We start from the raw sequence: 22,014 nt of genomic DNA on the forward strand, positions 1-22,014 counted from the left end.
GAACTCACCGTCTCCGGGTGATTGGCTCAGACGCCCAACTGGCTTAGGCCTGAAAGCTGACTGGTGGCTTTGGGCCCATCACCAGGAGACAATGAGTTCTAGTTCTACCCTGGGCAGGAAAGCCAGTTGAATGACTTTGGGCCAATCACCAGGAGACGGTGAGTTCTAGTTTTGCCATTGGCATGAAAGCCAGCTGGGTGACTTTGGACCAATCACCGGGAGACGGTGAGTTCTAGTCCTGCCTTAGGCATGAAAGCTGGCCAGATGACTTTGGGGCCAGTCCATCTCTCTCAGCCCAGCCTACCTCACAGGGTTGGTGTTGGGGGGGAAAAAAGAGTAATAGTAATAGTAGTAAAGTTGGAAGGGACCTTGGAGGTCATCTAGTCCAACCCCCTGCTCGGGCAGGAAACCCTACACCATTTCGGACAAATGGCTGTCCAGTCTCTTCTTAAAAACTTCCAGTGTTGGAGCATTTACTGCTTCTGGAGGCAGGCTGTTCCACTGATTAATTGTTCTCACTGTCAGGAAGTTTCTCCTTAGTTCTAGGTTGCTTCTCTCCTTGATTAGTTTCCACCCGTTGCTTCTTGTCCTGCCTTCAGGTGCTTTGGAAAATAGCTTAATTCCCTCTTCTTTATGGCAGCCCCTGAGATATTGGAATACTGCTATCATGTCCCCCCTTGTCCTTCTCTTCGTTAAACTAGACATACCCAATTCTAGCAACCGTTCCTTATATGTTTTAGCCTCCAGTCCCCTAATCATCTTTGTTGCTCTTCTCTGTACTCTTTCTAGAGTCTCAACATCTTTTTTACATCGTGGTGACCAAAACTGGATGCAGTATTCCAAGTGTGGCCTTACCAAGGCATTGTAAAGTGGTATTAATACTTCACGTGATCTTGATTCTATCCCTCTGTTAATGCAGCCTAGCACTGTGTTGGCCTTTTTGGCAGCTGCAGCACACTGCTGGCTCATATTTAAGTGATTGTCTACTAGGACTCCGAGGTCCCTCTCACAGTTACTACTATTGAGCATGGTGCCACCTATGCTGTACTTGTGCATTTGGTTTTTCTTGCCTAAATGTAGAACCTTGCTTTTTTCACCATTGAATTTCATTTTGTTAGTTAGTGCCCAGTGTTCAAGTCTGTCCAGATCCTTCTGTATCTGAAGCCTGTCTTCTGGAGTGTTGGCTATTCCTGCCAGCTTGGTGTCGTCTGCAAATTTGATGAGTTCCCCATCTATCCCTTCATCCAAATCGTTGATGAAGATGTTGAAGAGTACTGGGCCCAGAACAGAGCCCTGGGGCACCCCACTACACACTTCCCTCCATGTAGATGCAGTTCCATTGAGGACCACTCGCTGAGTACGGCCGGTCAGCCAGCTACGGATCCATCTGGTGGTGGTTCTGTCTACCCCACATTTTTCTATCTTGTCAAGTAGTAGGTTGTGATCTACTTTATCAAATGCCTTACTGAAGTCCAAGTAAATTATGTCCACAGCATTCCTCTGATCCACTAATTTTGTCACTTGGTCAAAGAATGCAATAAGATTTGTCTGGCATGATCTATTTTTGACAAACCCATGTTGGCTTTTAGTAATGACTTTGTTTGCCTCTAGGTGTTCGTTGATTCGTTGTTTGATTATCTTTTCCAGGATCTTCCCAGGTATTGAGGTCAGGCTGATAGGTCTGTAATTTCCTGGATCCATTTTTTTTCCTTTTTTGAGGATGGGAACTACATCAGCTCTTTTCCAGTCCTCTGGTAGTTCCCCTGTGTTCCAGGATCTTTGAAAAATATAGTTCAGTGGCTCCGATATCACATCTGCCAGTTCCTTGAGAACTCTGGGGTGTAATCCGTCTGGTCCTGGCGATTTGAACTCATCTAGGCTGGACAGGTGCTCACTAACGATTTTCTTGCCTATCTTAACTTGTGTTTCTGTTTTGTTTTTTGTGGCACTATTTTTGATAGGTTGGTCTGTTTTTTCCCTTTGTGTAAAGACAGATGCAAAAAATGAGTTAAATAGTTCTGCTTTCTCCCTGTTGCTTGTCACCTTCTTGCCACTTCCACCCACTAATGGACCAATCATTTCCTTCACTTTTTTCTTGTTTTTTACATGTTGAAAGAAGCTTTTTTTGTTATTTTTGACTTTGGTCGCAAGCCTCAGTTCATTTTGAGCCTTGGCTTTCTTCACTTCATCTTTGCAGGCTCGGGCTATTTGCTGATATTCTGACTTAGTTATGTTCCCCTCTTTCCACTTTCTATACTTGTCCTTTTTATCTTTCAATTTGTCAGAGAGTTCTTTATGCAGCCATGCTGGTTTCTTTTGAGAGCTGTTATTTTTCCTCTTTGTTGGTATTGTGCTAGACTGTGCTTTTATTATCTCATTTTTCAAAATTTCCCAAGCTTCTTGAGTTGTTTTCCCCTTGAGGATTCTCATCCATGGAATCCTTCCCAAGCCCTCTCTAAGTTTATTGAAATTAGCTCTCTTGAAGTCCAAGACTCTAGTTTGACTGTGTTCTATTGGTTGTGCTTCTATAATGTTGAATTCTAATATTGCATGATCACTTCCTCCCAGGGTTCCTATGGCTCCAACACCGTCTATCATTTCATCTCTGTTAGTGAGAATTAGATCCAAAATGGCTAATCCCCTAGTTCCATTCTCTACTTTTTGGGAGACAAAGTTGTCTGCTAGGTTTGCCAGGAACCTGTTTGATCTTCCACTTGGTGCGGAGTTTGTCTCCCAGTTGATGTCAGGGTAGTTAAAGTCCCCCATTACTATTGTGATGTGCTTCCTACATACCTTAGTTAGCTGACTAGCAAAAAGTTCATCTATTTCCTCTGTTTGGTTGGGTGGTCTGTAGTATACACCTATGGCAATGTCATTTTCCCCCCCTTTTATATTGACCCAAATGCATTCAAGACAGTTTTTATCATTGTTGTACTCTATTTCTGTGAAGATGTAGTTATTTCTTATATAGAGAGCAACTCCACCTCCTCTTTTATTTGGTCTGTTTCTTTTAAATAATTTAAATCCCTCTAGCTGTGTGTTCCATGTGTGAGTTTCATCCCACCATGTTTCCGTAATGGCAACAATATCGTATCTGCCCTCATTAACCTGAATTTCTAGTTCACCCTGTTTGCTGTTCATACTTTGTGCATTGGTGTATAAACATTTGAGTCCTTTGTGGGTGGCCCTGTGTTTCCTTTCTACATAACCTGTGTGGTGCCTGAGTTCCCCTATTGTCTTACCACCTATTTGGTTAGTGCACTTTATATGGCACTCGCTATTAGAGGCTTCATTTTGATTGGTAGCAAGGTTGGTATTCTTGTCCACACACACATCTATGCTACATGCACTGATAGCCCTATAGTTTTTAAATTGCCGGGGACAGGGTTGTTCCGTATCAATTAACTCCCTGTCCCCGCTGTTTAGTTTAAATTTCCCTCCAGAAAATCTGTGAATTTATAGCCGAGTAACTCAGTCCCTTTTTTTGATGGATGCAAACCATCTCTTTTGTACATCTTTTGATTGGACCAGCTACTGACATCGTGACTAATATATCCAAAGCCTTCCCCTTTACACCATTCCTTTAGCCACATATTGAATTGTGCTATGCGCTGGCCTTTTCCGTTTTGCTCCTTATACACTGGTAAAACCTCTGAGAAAGTAAGCCTACAGCCTATTCTGCTAAGTTCCTTCCCCAAGCTCTGGAAATCATTCTGCACAGAGAGTACATCTTTTTGGGACAGATCATTAGTGCCAAGGTGTACAATAGCCTCCACATCACAGTTCTTGCTGCCATTCTTGATTATTTTAGAAATACGCTTCTTGTCCCTACTGGCAGTAGCACCTGGAAGACACCTGACCTCTTTCAAAGCCTCTGTGTCCTTTCCTAAATTTACATCCCTTATAATTGAATCACCTACCAGAAGGTAGCTTCTCTTTTTGGGAGCCTTTCTATTCTTGCATGACTGATGTGCAATACCTGATTCACACTTCTCCCTATCAAAATCTAGTTCTTCATCTCGGACCACAATCCCCTGCTTATTTGAGTTATCTTCACAAATACCTTTACCAGTCTCCTTAATGTCCCTATTAAGGTCAGCAAGAGCACTGTAGCTGTTGTGCAGGGACACAGCGAAAGCTTTGTGTTTATGGTTCACAGCTCTCACCCTGCCAGATCCCACGGTTGTCCACACTGCCCTTTTCCTGCAGGATCTTTGTGGTAAAGGGGGCTGATAGCAGGGAGGCTTACTAGAGTAGAGGGGCTGAACTGGACACCTAATTTCTGCCCGAAGAGGAAGGAGAATTAGGTACGTTCCCCATCTGGAGTTACTCGTAAAGTATTAAAGGCAGGCTTAAAAACAACAACAACAAATAAATAGAACCAATCCAGACACACCTCGTTTAGGGCAGGGATCCCCAACCTGTGGGCTGCACCCCAGTACCAGGTAGCTAAAATGCTGTTTTTGTGCGAGCCCTCAAATCATTGTTGACTTCTGGTGAAGGGCAAGAATTCAGGCACGGTTTGCCATTGTTCGCTTCTTGGGGCTGAGAGAGAGTGGCTGGCCCAAGGTCACCCAGCTGGCTTTTGTGCCTAAGGCGGGACTAAAACTCACTGTCTCCTGGTGATTGGCCCAAAGTCAGCCAGCTGGCTTTCATGGCTAAGGCAGGACTAGAACTCACTGTCTCCTGGTGATTGGTCCAAAGTCACCCAGGCTTCTTTCATGCCTAAGGCAAAACTAGAACTCACCATCTCCTGGTGTTTGGCCCAAAGTCATCCAGCCAGATTTCATGCCTATGGTGGCACTAGAACTCACCAGCTCCTGGTGATTGGCCTAAAGTCAACCAGCTGGCATTCATGCTTAAGGCAGAACTAGAACTCACCGTCTCCTGCTGATTGGCCCAAAGTCACCCAGCTGGATTTCATGCCTATGGCGGCACTAGAACTCACCAGCTCCTGGTGATTGACCTAAAGTCAACCAGGTGGCATTCATGCTTAAGGCAGAACTAGAACTCACCGTCTCCTGGTGTTTGGCCTAAAGTCGACCAGCTGGCATTCATATTTACGACTGCGAGACGTGAAAACGGCAGGGCCAGTGAGGATCGCATTTGCGTCGTGTGCGTGCCAAACGCTTCCTCCTCCCTTTCCCTCCGGTCCGCCAACCGAGAAAGTCGGGTGACCTCTGGTTTAGGGTTTCTGTTTACGGTGAGGAGGGAGCAAATATCTCCTGGTGTCCTCCCTTTCAGGCTGGCCGCTCTGAGCCGCCAACTCTGTGATCTGGAGGACTGGCGCTGCCGGCTGCGGAGCCAGGCGGAGGAGTGGAGTCGCAGGAACGGCGCCCGGAAAGCCGCGTACGACTCCCTGCAGCGGCGTTTCCAGCAGCAGGACGGGGAATTGCGCCAGGCGCTGGAGAAGGGGGAGGAGCTGCTCCAACCGGCCCTGCAGAGGAAGGCCGACTGGGCCCGTCGCGAGAACGACAGGATTGAAAGGTGGGACGGGTGGAGGGAGCTGAGCCAGAGGCCGGGGGGGTCTTTGGAGAGCCTGAGGGGTCCGTGGTGTTTCTCTGGGCTGGGTTGTTTTCCTGCAGACGTCCCAGGACCCAGCCAGGGAACGTTGTCAGTACCAAGAAGGGTGGAATTTGCCACTTGCACTGGTGACGTTCCCTAGTTGGATGTTGAAACGTCTGCCAGAAAATTGCCCAGCTCAGAGCACCAAGGACCCCATAAGTCATCCTCCTCCTCCTGCTCCTCCTCCTCCTCCTCCCTTTAGCCCTGATGACGTTCCCTGGTTGGGTGATGAAACATCTGCCAGAAAACAATCCAGCTCAGAGAGCACCAAGGACCCCCAAGTCATCCTTCTCCTACTCCTGGCACTGATGACGTTCCCTAGTTGGGTGATGAAACGTCTGCAAGAAAATAACCCAGCTCAGAGAGCACCAAGGACCCCACAGTCCTTCCTCCTCCTCCTCCTCCTCCTCCTCCTCCACCCAATCATCCTCCTCCTCCCGCTTCTAGCCCTGATGACCTTCCCTAGTTGGGTGATGAAACGTCTGCCAGAAAACAACACAGCTCAGAGGGCACCAAGGACCCCCGAGTCGTCATTGTCCTCCTCCTCTTCCTCCTCCTCCACCCAATCATCCTCCTCCTCCTCTAGCCCTGATGATGTTTCCTAGTTGGGTGATGAAACGTCTGCAAGAAAATAACCCAGCTGAGAGAGCACCAAGGACCCCCGAGTCGTTATCGTCCTCTTGCTCTTCCTCCTCCATCCATTCCTCCTCCTCTTCTTCCTCCTCCTCCTCCCTCTCCTCCTCCTGCTCCTCCAATGCCATTCCCTTCTAGCACTGATATTGTCACTTAGTTGGGTCGTGAAATGGCTGCAAGCTCAGAGAGAGCTCTAAGTACCCCATAGTCGTCGTTGTCCTCCTCCTCCTCCTCCTCCTCCTCCTCCTCCTCCTCCTCCTCCTCCTCCTCCTCCTCATAGTACTGGTGACACTACCTAGTTGGGTCAAGGGAGCAACCAAACTTAGGGACTACCACGGAGCCCAAAGAGACACGGAAAGATACAAAACCCGACAGCGGGGAAAAAGCCCTGGTGCTCCACGGCCTCTGCCCTTTGAGTTTAATTTATTGGTTTTCTTTTTTGTTTGTTCATTTAGTGTTTTATTATTATTATTATTATTATTATTGTTGTTGTTGTTGTTGTTGTTGTTGTTGTTGTTGTTGTCATCTTAAGATTCTATTTTTACTTTATTTTTCATTCGGATATTGGTGTCGGGGGGTGGACAGGTGCGCCTCCCAAGCAGGTTTAAACTCAGACCGAGGACTGACCCATTACCTCCGGGGGGGGGGTGGAAGTTGCTTCGAAGTGGCAGAACTTTTCCAAAGAAAATTAAAACGCTTTCTTTTCCTTCCAGGGCGAAGCAAACACAACTGACGAGGGAGCTGCAGGCAGCCACCCAGTCCACCCTCGGGCTAAAGATGTGAGTTTGGCCTTTTTGGCGGCATGTGCAAACGTTCCCCCTCGGGTGTCACACACACACCCCCAGACAGATTAAGGCAGTGGTTCTCAACCTTTTTAATGCCGCGACCCCCCAACCGGTCGTAAGTCGAGGATTCCCCAACCGGTCGTAAGTCGAGGACTACTCAACTGGTGCAGCCCCGTTTGCAGAATGGGACTTTTGGCGGGCTCAGCAGGGCAGAGACAGCCTGGACAATTCCTATTGGCTTTGGAAAGCCAACAGAATTAGACTCTATTCAAGAGAGTCTCTTCTATTGGCTTTCAAAAGCCAATAGAATAAAAGGGAGGAGCACAGCTAAGGAAAAGGGGAAAAAAAATGGCAGACTGCGTTGTTTGGCGACCCCCGTGAAATGGTCATTCAACCCCAAATGGGGTCACGACCCACAGGTTGAGAACCGCTGGATTTTTTTTTTTTTATTTATTAAAAAGTTTTATAAATTTTACAGAAAATAAAAGACAATACAGAAACAAAAAAACAACATATACAAATAAAAAACAAACATTACCCAACAAAAAACCCCCTTCCCCCACCCCTACCCAAACCCCCCCTTCCCCCCCCCAGGGCCTCCCAGAGCAGAATATAGGCTTAATTAAAAAAAATTAAAAAAAATTTATATTTAAAAAAAAGAATATAAAATGAAAAATATATGTATATATAATTAAAAATTATGAGAAAACTATATAATATTTTTTTATATCAAGTTTAAATTGTATGAATTTTATCCATTTATCCCAAACAGCAAGAAATTTCTCTTGCGTTTGTCCCTTTAAGAAAGCCGAAATCTTTGCCATTTCCGCCAAATGAGACACTTTAAGAAACCACTCCTGCAATGTAGGCAAAGATTCCTTCTTCCAATATTGTCCTACTAACAGCCTCGCAGCTGTAATCAAATTTAACATCAATATAACCTCCTTTGTATCACAATCAATAACTATACCTAACAAAAATAATTGTGGAGTAAATTTTACCCTCCTTTTAAAAATTCTCTGGATATTCCACCATATCTTAATCCAAAATGCTTTTATCTCTCTACACGACCACCAAATATGATAATAAGTAGCATCCATACAACCACATCTCCAACATTTAGGTTGTAAGTCGGGGTACATAAAAGACATTTTTTGTGGATCAAGGTGCCATCTATAAAACATTTTATAAAAATTCTCCCTTAAATTCTGTGCTTGTGTAAATTTGACATTTCTCACCCAAATAGTTTCCCAGGTATCCAATGGAACTGGCTCACCAAAATTCTGCGCCCATCTAATCATACAATCTTTAATTAGTTCCGTTTCTGAATCCAATTCAACTAAAACCCCATAAATTCTCTTAATGTGGGTTTGTCTTGGATCCTTCACTTGCTTGATAAGATTTTCATCTTCTCTGAGAAAACCCACCTTACAATCCATCTTCCATCTATCTAATAATTGCCTATATTGGAACCAAGAATAAATAATATTTTCTTGTGCTAACTCTTCCCGTGATTTTAACTGCCAGTTTTGACCATCCCATTTAAGTAACTGTCTGTAAGACACCGTATCCATTTTAACCCCTCTTTTTATTCCTTCTATTGCATGCCAAGGTATAGCCCATAATGGTACTTTAAAATCACTTTTATAATATTTTCTCCAAACCCTAAGTAAAGAAGTTCTTAAGATATGAGATTTAAAAGCCCAATCCATTTTTTTATTAAATATTAAATAGGCATGCCACCCAAAAAGTAGATTCCATCCCTCTAGGTGAAGTATATCAGAGAACCGCTGGATTAAGGAGCCTTGCAGGTGTCCATGCAGGCAGTCCTCAACTTACGACGGTGACTGGGCTCGCAAGGGCAGTCGTAAGTCCCGAAAGGGGTCATCACGTGACCGTAATGGGTTTTATGTTTTGGGAGGGTTTTTTGCATTTGTCTTTAGGCAAATCTCACGGTCGCTAAGCAAAGCCACCTTGCGCTAGGAGGTGTCCCTTTTTTTTTTTGCTGGAAATGATTTGCCTTGTTGCTTTCATTGGTTTTAAGACCCTTTAAGAGTCACACCCCCCCCAGGCAAGATGGGCAGCGGGTAAGTTTAGCAAGTAAATAAGTAAATAAATAAAATTATGCAAAGGTCAGGAGGAAACGGAGCAATGCTTCCAGTGGGATGGAAATTCAGCAAGGAGAGAAGCAATCTGGAACTAAGGAGAAATTTCCTGACAGTTAGAACAATTAGCCAGTGGAACTACCTGCCTCCAGAAGCGGTGAATGCTCCAACGCTGGAAGTTTGTAAGAAGAGACTGGACAGCCATTTGTCTGAAACGGTATAGGGCCGTGGTGGCGAACCTATGGCACGGGTGCCAGAGGCGGCACTCAGAGCCCTCTGTGTGGGCCTGTGCACCGTCGCCCCAGTCCTGGGCCTTCAGCTGGGTTTTATAAAACCTTTTCGCTTTAGGCCTCCGCCGCCATGTGCTATTCTATTCTGTATTTCTATTCTATTCTATTCTGTATTTTTAATCTATACTATTCTACTCTATTTCTGTTTGCATTCCTATTCTATTCTACATTTCTATTCTATTATTATTATTATTACTACTACTACTGCTACTATTATTATTATTATTATTATTATTATTATTATTATTATTATTATTATTCTTTAAAATGCCCTCTGTTGCCGCTTTCTGATCTTTGATTGTTCTTCCTTGTTAGAGAATCCGAAAAAGTGAAAACAGGAGAGCAGAAGTCAGCCGGCAAACACCCTCCCGAAGAGAAAAAAGGAGGTGAAAAATTGTGCAAAAGACCCTTTAGGTGAGGGATCAAACCCTCTCGGAGGGGATGTCTCTGGCCTTCGACTTAACAGCCATCCATTAAATGGCCGTTCACAGTTACAAGGGCACTGAAAAAAGTGAGTGATGACTAGTTTTCACACTTAACGACCGTTGACGCAGCTTCCCCACGGTCACAGTGATCAAAATCCAGACGCTCAATAGCCGACTCACGTTTATGACGGTTTCAGCATCCCAGTGTCACGTAATCATCATTTCCAACCTTCCCAGCCAGCTTCCGATAAGCAAAATCAACGAGGGAGGAAAAGCCGGATTTGCTTAATGACCACCTGGTTCACTTAGCAACACGCAGCGATTCGCTTAACGACCCTGGCAGAAAGGGGTCAATCTGAGTCAATTGCCAAGGCTCCGAGTTCTGATCGCGCAACCCTGGGGATTCTGCATTGGCCGTCAGTGTGAAAAACGGTCGTAACTCCCCTTTCTCGGTGACGTTTGTCACATCGAACGGTCACTAAACGAAGCGTCGTAAGACGAGGATTCACCTCCACACCCTTCCCTTCTCTTCTGTCTTTGATGGTTTTATTCCCACCCAAGGTTTTTCCATCCCTGCTTTTTTTTTAATAAAATATTTATTAATTTTCTCATTTTACATTTAGGTATTTAAAAAGCAACCTGGTGGCTGGGTTAATCAATAGTTCAGTAACATACAAACATTTTTAAATAGAAATCTCAGACTACAACCTCAAATATTTCTTCTCTTTTCCCCTTAATATCTACTATCTCGTATTTAAGCTAATACAGTTCTTATTATATCAACTAAACCGGGGTAGGCAACCTTGGCTCTTTTATGACTGGTGGACTTCAACTCCCAGAATTCCTGAGCCACCCATGCTGAGGAGAAATGGAGAGGTTTCCATGCTGAGCCATGCTGGCTCAGGAATTCTGGGAGTTGAAGTCCACGAGTCATGAAGGGGCCATAGTTCCCCCATGCTGGCTCAGGAATTCTGGGAGTTGAAGTTCACCAGTCATGAAGGGGCCAAAGTTCCCTCATGCTGGCTCAGGAATTCTGGGAGTTGAAGTCCAGGAGTCATGAAGGGGCCAAAGTTCCCTCATGCTGGCTCAGGAATTCTGGGAGTTGAAGTCCACAAGTCATGAGGGGGCCATAGTTTCCCCATGCTGGCTGAAGAATTCTGGGAGTTGAAGTCCACGAGTCATGAAGGGGCCATAGTTCCCTCATGCTGGCTGAGGCATTCTGGGAGTTGAAGTCCACGAGTCATGAAGGGGCCATAGTTCCCCCATGCTGGCTGAGGCATTCTGGGAGTTGAAGTCCACGAGTCATGAAGGGGCCATAGTTTCCCCATGCTGGCTCAGGAATTCTGGGAGTTGAAGTCCAGGAGTCATGAAGGAGCCATAGTTCCCCCATGCTGGCTGAGGAATTCTGGGAGTTGAAGTCCACGAGTCATAAAAGAGCCAAGGTTGCCTACTCCTGAACTAAACAAAAACATCACTATTACATTTATCAATACGTTTTTAGCTTACACGTATCTTAATTACCTAATTACATTCAATCTTTACAGTCCATCAATGTCCTGCTATTAGCTTTTCCCAATGCTTCGCTTCCCACCCATATTCAAATTTAACCATTTGACATTTATAATTTCCAGGTTTTAGGCCACCAAAGTTTCCTTTTATCTCAATTCATAACAGAATCTAATATTCCAAATACATATCTTGTCTATTCAGATAGAATCTTGTTCTGTTTCCTAAAAGTTACCTATTCCCCCCCCCCCCCATCCCCATCTCTTATCCCTGCTTTTTTATTTCCTGCTTCAGATCGGCCTCTGCGAGTTCTCTCAGTACCCCCAGATACAAGGGCTTCCTCAAGGGCTGGTTTGAGTAAGTGGCTTGTTCGATTTTTACGTGGGGGGGGGGGGAAGGTGTAGCTAACATCTCTCCCGTTGGGTCTCGAAGTCGGCAAGGTTGACCTTGCAGGGTCGTCGTTTTCTGTGGTTTTGCACGCTGACCCCGGGACTTTCCGTGGACCGGCAGGTGTGTGGGATGAAGGCCAGGGCATGCTGGTTTAATGTCTTTTAGCAGGCTTAGGAATGTGAAACTGGGGTTGAGTTGTGCGTTGCCTTTCTCCTCCCTCCCCTCCTTTCCTTTTCCTTCCTTCCTTCCTCTCTCCCTCCCATCTCATCCCTTTTTCCCTCCGTTTCCCTTCCCCTCCCTCTCTTTTTCCTTCCTCCCTACCTCCCTATGTTCCTTCATTTCTTCCTCTTCCCTCTTCCTATCTCCTTCCTCCCTTCTTTTGCCTTCCTTTCTTACTTCCATCCTCCTTCTTTCCTTCCTTCTACCTTCCTTCCTTTTTCACTCCCTTTTCCCCTTTCTCTCCCTCTCTTCTTCCTTCCTTTCTTCCTTCCTTCCCTCCCTCCCTTTGTTCCTTCCTTCCTTTCTTGCTCTTTTCTTACCTCCTATCTCCCTCCCTTCCTCCCTTCTCTTTCCTTCCTTTCTTACTTCCATCCTTCTTTCCTTCCATCTTCCTTCCTTTTTCACTCCCTTTTTTCCTTTCTCTTCTGCCGCCCTCTCTTTTTCCTTCCCTCTTTCCCTCCCTCCCTCCCTCCCTTTGTTCCTTCCTTTCTTCCTCTTCCCTTACTTCCTGTCTCCTTTCTTCCTCCCTCCGTCCCTTCTCTTTCCTTCCTTTCTTACTTCCATTCTCCTTCTTCCATCTTCCTTCCTTTTTCACTCCTTTCTTCTCTTTCCCTCCTGCCCGCCTTCTCTTTTTCCTCCCTCCCTCCCTTTGTTCCTTACTTTCTTCCTCTTCCCTTCCCTCCCATCTCCTTTCTTCCTCCCTCCTTTCTCTTTCTTTCCTTTCTTACTTCCATCCTCCTTCTTTCCTTCCTTCTACCTTCCTTCCTTTTTCCTCCCTCTTCCCCTTTCCCTCCCTCCCTCTCTTTTCCTTCCCCTTTTCCTACCTCCCATCTCTTTCCTCCCACACTTCCACTTCCTTCCTCCCTGCTTTCATTTACCTTAATTATTAGTTAACAGTTTTTATCACTATAGGTCTGTGTCTATTTCTGTGTTTGTGTGTGTGTGTGTATGTGTGAAAGGACTAAAAACTGGGATAGAAAGTATGAACTGATCCCATCGTTGTGTAAAGGTGTGAAAGTTGGTGATCCGCAAGTTGGTGAGCTGTTTGTGCGTGACACTCCCCACAAGGGGTCCAGGGGCAGAGGCAGAGATGAGATTTTGGGGGGCCGGGGGTGTGTGAATGGGGTCCTTTCTGCATGGATAACATCCCGCAGATAGATAGATAGATAGATAGATAGATAGATAGATAGATAGATAGATAGATAGATAGATAGATAGATAGATAGACAGACAGATAGATGAGAATGATTGATAAATGATAGATAGATAGATAGATAGATAGATAGATAGATAGATAGATGAGAGAGATGATTGATAAATGATAGATAGATAGATAGATAGATAGATAGATAGATAGATAGATAGATAGGAGGGAGAGATAATAGATAGATAGATAGATAGATAGATAGATAGATAGATAGATAGATAGATAGATAGGGATGGATGATGGATGGATGGATCCAGATAGATAGATAGATAGATAGATAGATAGATAGATAGATAGATAGATATAGATGGATAGATAGATAGATAAGAGAGGAGAGACGAGAGAGAGTGAGAGAGAGAGAGAGAGAGAGAGAGAGAGAGAGAGAGAGAGAGAGAGAGAGAGAGTTGGATAGGTAGGTAGGCAAGCAGACAGACAGACATAAAAGAGATTTCTGCGTGGATAACATCCCGGGGTGGGGTGGGGTGGAGGAGACCCTTCTGCATGGGGAGGGGAGTGGGTGGGTGGGTGGGTGCAAAGAAGACTAGAGGGCAGTCCAGGGGGAAGGGGAAGCGTTGGGGGTCTTTGCAGACCCTGGAATGAGGGAGAGTCCCTACTCAGAATTGTGGTTTTCCCCTTGCAAGTTTCAGGTTGAAACGTGGCAACTCGGTCAGCAGCGGCTCCATGGATCAATATGGCAGCTTGCCTTTCTGCATGGCTGCCTGCCTCCCCTCCTGCGTGGCCGACGAACAAGTAAGCTGGTTTGTTCCAGGTCTATCCATGGGTTGTCGGTTCGCCTCCTTGCTATCCTGGTTTCATTTTGGATACTGCTCTCTTCTCGCAAAGCGCGGGGCAGAACACAGGTAATCCTCGACTTACGACCACAGTGGAGCTCCCAGACTTCCGTTGCTAAGCGAGACGGTTTTCCAGTGAGTTTTGCCCCGTTTTACGACCCTCCTTGCCACGGTGGTTAAGTGAATCGAGGCGGAAGTTAATAACACGGTTGTTAAGTGAATATGGCTTCCCTCGTTGACTTTGCTGGCCAGAAGGTCATAAAAGGAGATCACGTGACCCTCCCGGGGGGGAGGCCACGACCGTCATAAATACGAGTCAGTTGCCAACTGTCTGGATTTTGATCGCGTGACCACGGCGGAGGCTCAAGCGGTCGTAAATGTGAAAAATAGTCCCAAGTCCCTTTTTTTCAGTGCTGTTAAAACGTCAGTCACTAAACCAGGGTTAGGCAACCTTGGCTCTTTTATGACTGATGGACTTCAACTCCCAGAATTCCTGAGCCAGCATGAGGGAACTATGGCCTCTTTATGACTGATGGACTTCAACTCCCAGAATTCCTGAGCCAGCATGGGGGAAATATGGCCCCTTCATGACTCGTGGACTTCAACTCCCAGAATTCCTGAGCCAGCATGGCTCAGCTTGGAAACCTCTCCCTTTCCCCTCAGCATAGCTGGCTCAGGAATTCTGGGAGTTGAAGTCCACGAGTCATAAAAGAACCAAGGTGGCCTATCCCTGCACTAAACATATTGTTGTAATTCGAGGACTGTCTGAATTTGTCGACCACAGCTTTCCCTCCATGTGCCCCTGTGAAGACTGAGTCGGGCTGTGCCAGGCTGCTGTGGCTTTGTGGCAAAGTTAAGTACCTCACAGTCACTCCTCAACTTACGGCCATTTGATTAAGGATGGTTCTGTGTTACCGCCACACTGAAAAAAGTGACAGGACCAGTTCTCGCACGTACAACTAGTATTTACTTCCCATTTCTAACAAAAAAAAGCCCCCTGGCAAAGAATGGGTTTACCCAATGACCACCTCGTTCACTGAACAACTACTGTTCACTTAATGACAACCACATGCATTTAACAACCGTAATAACAGACAAAAAAGGGTCATAATATCAGGCACAGTTAAATGGTGCTTTACGGCTGCCGTGACATAAAATCCAAAATGCAGGTTCAGTTATGGTCATAAGTTGAGGACTGCCTTCAATCTCACCTCAGAGAGAGAGAGAGAGAGAGAGAGAGAGAGAGACAGAGAAAGAGAAGGAGAGATGAGAAAGAAAGAGAGAGATGGAGAAATAGATCAATAGAGAGGGAGAGAGAGAAGATGGATGGATGGATGGATGGATGGATGATGGATGGGAGGGAGAGATGATAGATAGATAGATAGATAGATAGATAGATAGATAGATAGATAGATAGATAGATGATGGAAGGAAGGAAGGATGGATGATAGATAGGTGATAGATGAGAGAGATAAATGATAGATAGATAGATAGATAGATAGATAGATAGATAGATAGATAGATAGATAGATAGATAGATGGATGGATGGATGGAAGAAGGAAGGAAGGATGGATGGATGGATGGATGATAGATAGGTGATAGATGAGAGAGATAAATGATAGATAGATAGATAGATGATGGAAGGAAGGATGGATGATAGATAGATAGATAGATGATGGAAGGAAGGATGGATGATAGATAGGTGATAGATGAGAGAGAGATAAATGATAGATAGATAGATAGATAGATAGATAGATAGATAGATAGATAGATAATGGAAGGATGGATGAGAGATAGATAGATAGATGGAAGGATGGAAGGATGGATGGATAGATGATAGATAGGTGATAGATGAGAGAGAGATAAATAATAGATAGATAGATAGATAGATAGATAGATAGATAGATAGATAGATAGATAGATGATGGAAGGAAGGATGGGTGATAGATAGATAGATAGATGATGGAAGGAAGGATGGATGATAGATAGGTGATAGATGAGAGAGATAAATGATGGATGGATGGATGGATAGATAGATAGATAGATAGATAGATAGATAGATAGATAGATAGATAGATAATGGAAGGAAGGATGGGTGATAGATAGATAGATAGATAGATAGATAGATAGATAGATAGATAGATAGATAGATGATGGAAAGAAGGATGGATGATAGGTGATAGATGAGAGAGAGATAAATGATAGATAGATAGATAGAAGGAAGGAAGGAAGGAAGGAAGGAAGGAAGGAAGGATGATAGATAGATAGGTGATAGATGAGAGAGAGATAAATGATTGATAGATGGATGGAAGGAAGGAAGGAAGGAAGGAAGGAAGGAAGGAAGGAAGGATGATAGATAGGTGATAGATGAGAGAGAGATAAATGATAGATAAATAGATAGATAGATAGATAGATAGATAGATAGATGATGGAAGGAAGGATGGGTGATAGATAGATAGATAGAGAGATAGATAGATAGATAGATAGATAGATAGATGATGGAAGGAAGGATGGATGATAGATAGGTGATAGATGAGAGAGAGATAAATGATAGATAGATAGATAGATAGATAGATAGATAGATAGATAGATAGATAGATAGATAGATAGATAGATAGATGGATGATGGAAGGAAGGATGGGTGATAGATAGATAGATAGATAGATAGATAGATAGATAGATAGATAGATAGATAGATGATGGAAGGAAGGATGGATGATAGATAGGTGATAGATGAGAGAGAGATAAATGATAGATAGATAGATAGATAGATAGATAGATAGATAGATAGATAGATAGATAGATAGATAGAAGGAAGGATGGGTGATAGATAGATAGATAGATAGATAGATAGATAGATAGATAGATAGATAGATGATGGAAGGAAGGATGGGTGATAGATAGATAGATAGATAGATAGATAGATAGATAGATAGATAGATAGATGATGGAAGGAAGGATGGATGATAGATAGGTGATAGATGAGAGAGAGATAAATGATAGATAGATAGATAGATAGATAGATAGATAGATAGATAGATAGATAGATAGATAGATAGATAGATAGATGATGGAAGGAAGGATGGGTGATAGATAGAGAGATAGATAGATAGATAGATAGATAGATAGATAGATGATGGAAGGAAGGATGGGTGATAGATAGATAGATAGATAGATAGATGATGGAAGGAAGGATGGATGATAGATAGGTGATAGATGAGAGAGAGATAAATGATAGATAGATAGATAGATAGATAGATAGATAGATAGATAGATAGATAGAAGGAAGGATGGATGATAGATAGATGATAGATGAGAGAGAGATAAATGATTGATATATAGATGGAAGGAAGGAAGGAAGGAAGGAAGGAAGGAAGGAAGGAAGGAAGGAAGGAAGGATGATAGATAGGTGATAGATGAGAGAGAGATAAATGATAGATGGATAGACAGACAGACAGACAAGAGATGATAGACAGAGTCGCTTTTCTCCCTCGGTGACCCCCCTTCCCTTCCCTTCTCTTCTCCAGGAAGGCCACCTCTCTGAGATCCACGCGGTCGCCTTCAGTCCCAATTCAGGCCTGCTGGCCACGGGTGGCGTGGACAGAGTGATCAAGCTCTGGAGCGTGGCTGGAGGTAAGAGGGGGGACCAGAGGCCTGCGTGGCTTCTCCAGAACAACCTGGGCCGCTTCAGACGCTGCCTCGGACAAGCCGACACAGGCGGAGCTGGGAGAAGAGAACATTTATATCATTTCGTGACCCAAACTAGAGAATATTGTCAGTGCTAGAAGGTGATGGGGTTTGCGGGGAGGAGGAGGAGGAGGAGGAGGAGGAGAGGAAAAGGACTGTGGGGTCCTTGGTGCCCTCTGAGCTGGGTGGTTTTCTTACAGACATTCATGACCAAACTAGATAACTTCATCAGTGCTAGAGGGAGTGGGGTTTGTGGGGAGGAGGAGTAAAAGAAGGAGGCGGAAGAGGACAACTGTGGGGTCCTTGGTGCCTTCTGAGCTGGGTGGTTTTCTTGCAGACATTTCATGACCCAACTAAGTAACATCATCAGTACTAGAAGAGGGTGGAGTCTGTGGAGGAGGAGGAAGAGGAGGAAGAGGAGGAACTGGGTTACTAACTTAACAATTGTAGTGATTTGTGTAACACCTCTGGCAAGAAAGGTCATAAAAAGGGGGCAAAACTCACTTCACAAAGGGCTCCCTTTGGGGGAAAAAAACAAACCAGAAAATGTTGGGGTTCAACTGTGCCGTAAGTGGAGGATATCCTGTATTTCATCTGAACTGCTTGACGTCCTGATCGCCTGCACCTGACAACTGGTGCCTGCTTCCTTGCAGATGTTGGCACACAGACACACACACACACACACACATACACATACACACACACCATAGAACCCCCCCCCCCGGCTTTCGCTTTGCTTGTGAGCGCATCTTCCGTCCTTTGTCATTGTTTTATTATAATAATAAAGTTGGAAGGGATCTTGGAGGTCATCTAGTCCAACCCCCTGCTCAGGCAGGAAACCCTAAACCATTTCAGACAAATGGCTGTCCAGTCTCTTCTTAAAAACTTCCAGTGTTGGAGCATTCACCGCTTCTGGAGGCAGGTGGTTCCACTGGTTAATTGTCCTCACTGTCAGGAAATTTCTCCTTAGTTCCTGGTTGTTTCTCTCCTTGGTTAGTTTCCATCTGTTGCTTCTTGTCCTGCCTTCCGGCGCTTTGGAGAATAGCTTGACTCCCTCTTCTTAGGGGCAGCCCCTGAGATACTGGAAGGCTGCTATCATGTCCCCCCTCGTCCTTCTCTTCGTTAAACTAGACAGACCCAATTCCAGCAACTGTTCCTTATATGTTTTCAGGCTGCCTAGAGGAGAAGCAAACCTTGGACGTATCCAGTGGGAGCATCACCAGCATCGCCTTTGATCCCTCAGTGAGTACAGACCCACTAGGAAAAAACCCTGCGGGGTCTTTGCAGGTGATGTGAGTAGGAAGGGAACTGAGTACAGGTAGTCAGGATAACAGAATAACACAGTTGGGAGGGACCTTGGTGGTCTTCTAGTCCAGGGATAGGCAACCTGGGCTCTTTTATGACTGGTGGACTCCAACTCCCAGAATTCCTGAGCCAGCCATGCTGAGGGGAAAGAGGTTTCCAAGCCGAGCCAGGCTGGCTGAGGAATTCTGGGAGTTGAAGTCCACAAGTCATGAAGGGCCATAATTCCCCCATGCTGGCTCAGGAATTCTGGGAGTTGAAGTCCACGAGTCATGAAGGGCCATAATTCCCCCATGCTGGCTGAGGAATTCTGGGAGTTGAAGTCCACCCGTCATGAAGGGGCCATAGTTCCCCCATGCTGGCTCAGGAATTCTGGGAGTTGAAGTCCACAAGTCATGAAGGAGCCACAGTTCCCCCATGCTGGCTGAGGAATTCTGGGAGTTAAAGTCCCCAAGTCATAAAAGGGCCATAGTTCCCCCATGCTGGCTCAGGAATTCTGGGAGTTGAAGTCCACGAGTCATGAAGGGGCCATAGTTCCCCCATGCTGGCTCAGGAATTCTGGGAGTTGAAGTCCACGAGTCAGGAAGGGGCCAAAGTTCCCCCATGCTGGCTCAGGAATTCTGGGAGTTGAAGTCCCCGAGTCATGAAGGGGCCATAGTTCCCCCATGCTGGCTGAGGAATTCTGGGAGTTGAAGTCCACCAGTCATGAAGGGGCCATAGTTCCCCCATGCTGGCTCAGGAATTCTGGGAGTTGAAGTCCACGAGTCAGGAAGGGGCCAAAGTTCCCCCATGCTGGCTCAGGAATTCTGGGAGTTGAAGTCCCCGAGTCATGAAGGGGCCATAGTTCCCCCCATGCTGGCTCAGGAATTCTGGGACTTGAAGTCCACGAGTCATGAAGGGGCCATAGTTCCCCCATGCTGGCTCAGGAATTCTGGGAGTTGAAGTCCCCGAGTCATGAAGGGGCCATAGTTCCCCCATGCTGGCTCAGGAATTCTGGGAGTTGAAGTCCACCAGTCATGAAGGGGCCATAGTTCCCCCATGCTGGCTCAGGAATTCTGGGAGTTGAAGTCCACCAGTCATGAAGGGGCCATAGTTCCCCCATGCTGGCTCAGGAATTCTGGGAGTTGAAGTCCACAAGTCATGAAGGGGCCATAGTTTCCCCTTCTGGCTGAGGAATTCTGGGAGTTGAAGTCCACGAGTCATGAAGGGGCCATAGGTCCCCCATGCTGGCTGAGGAATTCTGGGAGTTGAAGTCCACAAGTCATGAAGGGGCCATAGTTCCCCCATGCTGGCTGAGGAATTCTGGGAGTTGAAGTCCCCGAGTCATAAAAGAGACAAGGTTGCCTACCCCTGTTCTAGTCTACCCCTGTTCAGACCTTATACAATTCCGTATAAATGTCTGTCCGTTTTTTTTTCTTCCTTAAAAACTCTCCAGGGATGCCGCACCCACAACTTGTTTTGTTCCAGGGTGAGCTCCAGGCAGTCCGTCATTTACAACAGCTCATTTAGTAACCGTTCAAAATGATAACGGTGCTTAAAAGTGATTTATGACCATTTTTCACATCTGAATTTGGATACTTGGCAACTGACTGGTATGGATGATGGTTGCAGTGTCCTGGGGTCATGTGGGAGGAGGGAGGGTGGGAGGGAGGGAGGAAGGAAAAGAAAAGAGAAGGAAGGAAGAGAAAAGAAGAAGGGAGGAAGGAAGGAAGGAAAAGAGAAGGAAGAAAAGGAGGGAGGGAGGGAGGAAAGAAGGAAGGAAGGGAGAAAAAGAAAAGAGGAAGGAAGAGAAAAGAAGGAAGGAGAGAGGAGAAAGGGAGAGAGAAAAAAAGGAAGGAAGGAGAAGAGAAAGAGAAAGAAAGAAGGAAGGAAGAAAAGAAAGAAAGAAAGAGAAAGAAAGAGAGAGAGAAAGAAAGAAAGAAAGAAAGAAAGAAAGAAAGAAAGAAAGAAAGAAAGAAAGAAGTGTTACAGCACCAAGTTTGATGAGCGTGTCTTCACAGGGAGAGTGGTCAACTGCTCAGAGATGGACAGCAAATGAATTTGATAAATAAAATAAAATTTTAAAAAGTGTTCAAAAAACACTTTTCCACTTAACGTACAGCAGAGGGCAGACAAAGCTGCTTACAAAAACCAGCCAAACGCACAAGTCCATCAAATCAACATTTTGGAAATACAGAACCGTTTTCTGCCCTAGTAAATAATTTCCCTGTTGCTGATTTTTTTTTTAATAAACCTTTATTATTTTTATAAACAACTTAAGGTGGCAAACGTACCAATACTCCGTCCTCCTCCTGTTTTACCCCATAACAATAACCCTATGAGGTGGGTTGGGCTGTACGAGACACACTGGTCCAAGGTCCCCCAAGGTCACCCAGCTGGCTTTCATGCCTAAAGCAGGACTAGAACTCACCGTCTCCTGGTGATTGACCCAAAGTCACCCAGCTGGTTTTCATAGCTAAGGCAGGACTAGAATTCCCAAGTCTCCTGGTGATTAGCTAAAGGTCACCCAGTCAGCTTCCATACCTAAGGCGGGACTAGAACTCACTGTCTTCTGGTGATTGGCCCAAAGTCACCCAGCCAGCTTTCATAGCTAAAACAGGACTAGAATTCCCAAGTCGCCTGGTGATTGGCCCAAAGTCCCCCAGCTGGCTTTCCTACCTAAGGCGGAAGTAGAACTCACCGTCTCCTGGTGATTGGCCCAAAGCCACCCAGCCAGCTTTCATAGCTAAGACAGGACTAGAATTCCCAAGTCGCCTGGTGATTGGCCGAAAATCCCCCAGCTAGCTTTCCTACCTAAGGCAGGACTAGAATTCACTGTCTCCTGGTGATTGGCCCAAAGCCACCCAGCCAGCTTTCATACTAAGGCAGGACTAGAACTCACCATCGCCTGGTGATTGGCCCAAAGCCACCCAGCCAGCTTTCATAGCTACGACAGGACTACAATTCCCAAGTCGCCTGGTGATTGGCCCAAAGTCACCCAGCTGGTTTTCCTACCTAAGGCGGAACTAGAACTCACCGTCTCCTTGTGATTGGCCCAAAGTCCCCCAGCCGACCTTCATGCCTAAGGCAGGACTAGAACTCCCGTCTCCCGGTCATTGGCCCAAAGTC

General features: G+C 45.4%; 1 protein-coding gene across 2 annotated transcripts in view; it reads left to right on the top strand.

The window, feature by feature from the left end:
• Positions 1 to 22,014, top strand: part of ATG16L2 (autophagy related 16 like 2) — a 45,214-nt gene that overhangs the window by 12,241 nt on the left and 10,959 nt on the right. For both annotated transcript variants that reach the window (XM_039346439.1, XM_039346438.1), the window contains exons 5-11: positions 5,245 to 5,487; positions 6,912 to 6,977; positions 9,694 to 9,792; positions 11,604 to 11,666; positions 13,767 to 13,875; positions 17,445 to 17,550; positions 18,776 to 18,846. In XM_039346439.1, the coding sequence (XP_039202373.1) occupies positions 5,245 to 5,487; positions 6,912 to 6,977; positions 9,694 to 9,792; positions 11,604 to 11,666; positions 13,767 to 13,875; positions 17,445 to 17,550; positions 18,776 to 18,846 (757 nt within the window). The remainder of the gene's footprint in view (positions 1 to 5,244; positions 5,488 to 6,911; positions 6,978 to 9,693; positions 9,793 to 11,603; positions 11,667 to 13,766; positions 13,876 to 17,444; positions 17,551 to 18,775; positions 18,847 to 22,014) is intronic.

This window comes from Crotalus tigris, unplaced genomic scaffold (genome assembly GCF_016545835.1).
Source record: "Crotalus tigris isolate CLP2741 ecotype Arizona unplaced genomic scaffold, ASM1654583v1 scf7180000017997.644853, whole genome shotgun sequence".
Taxonomy (NCBI): Eukaryota; Metazoa; Chordata; class Lepidosauria; order Squamata; family Viperidae; genus Crotalus; species Crotalus tigris.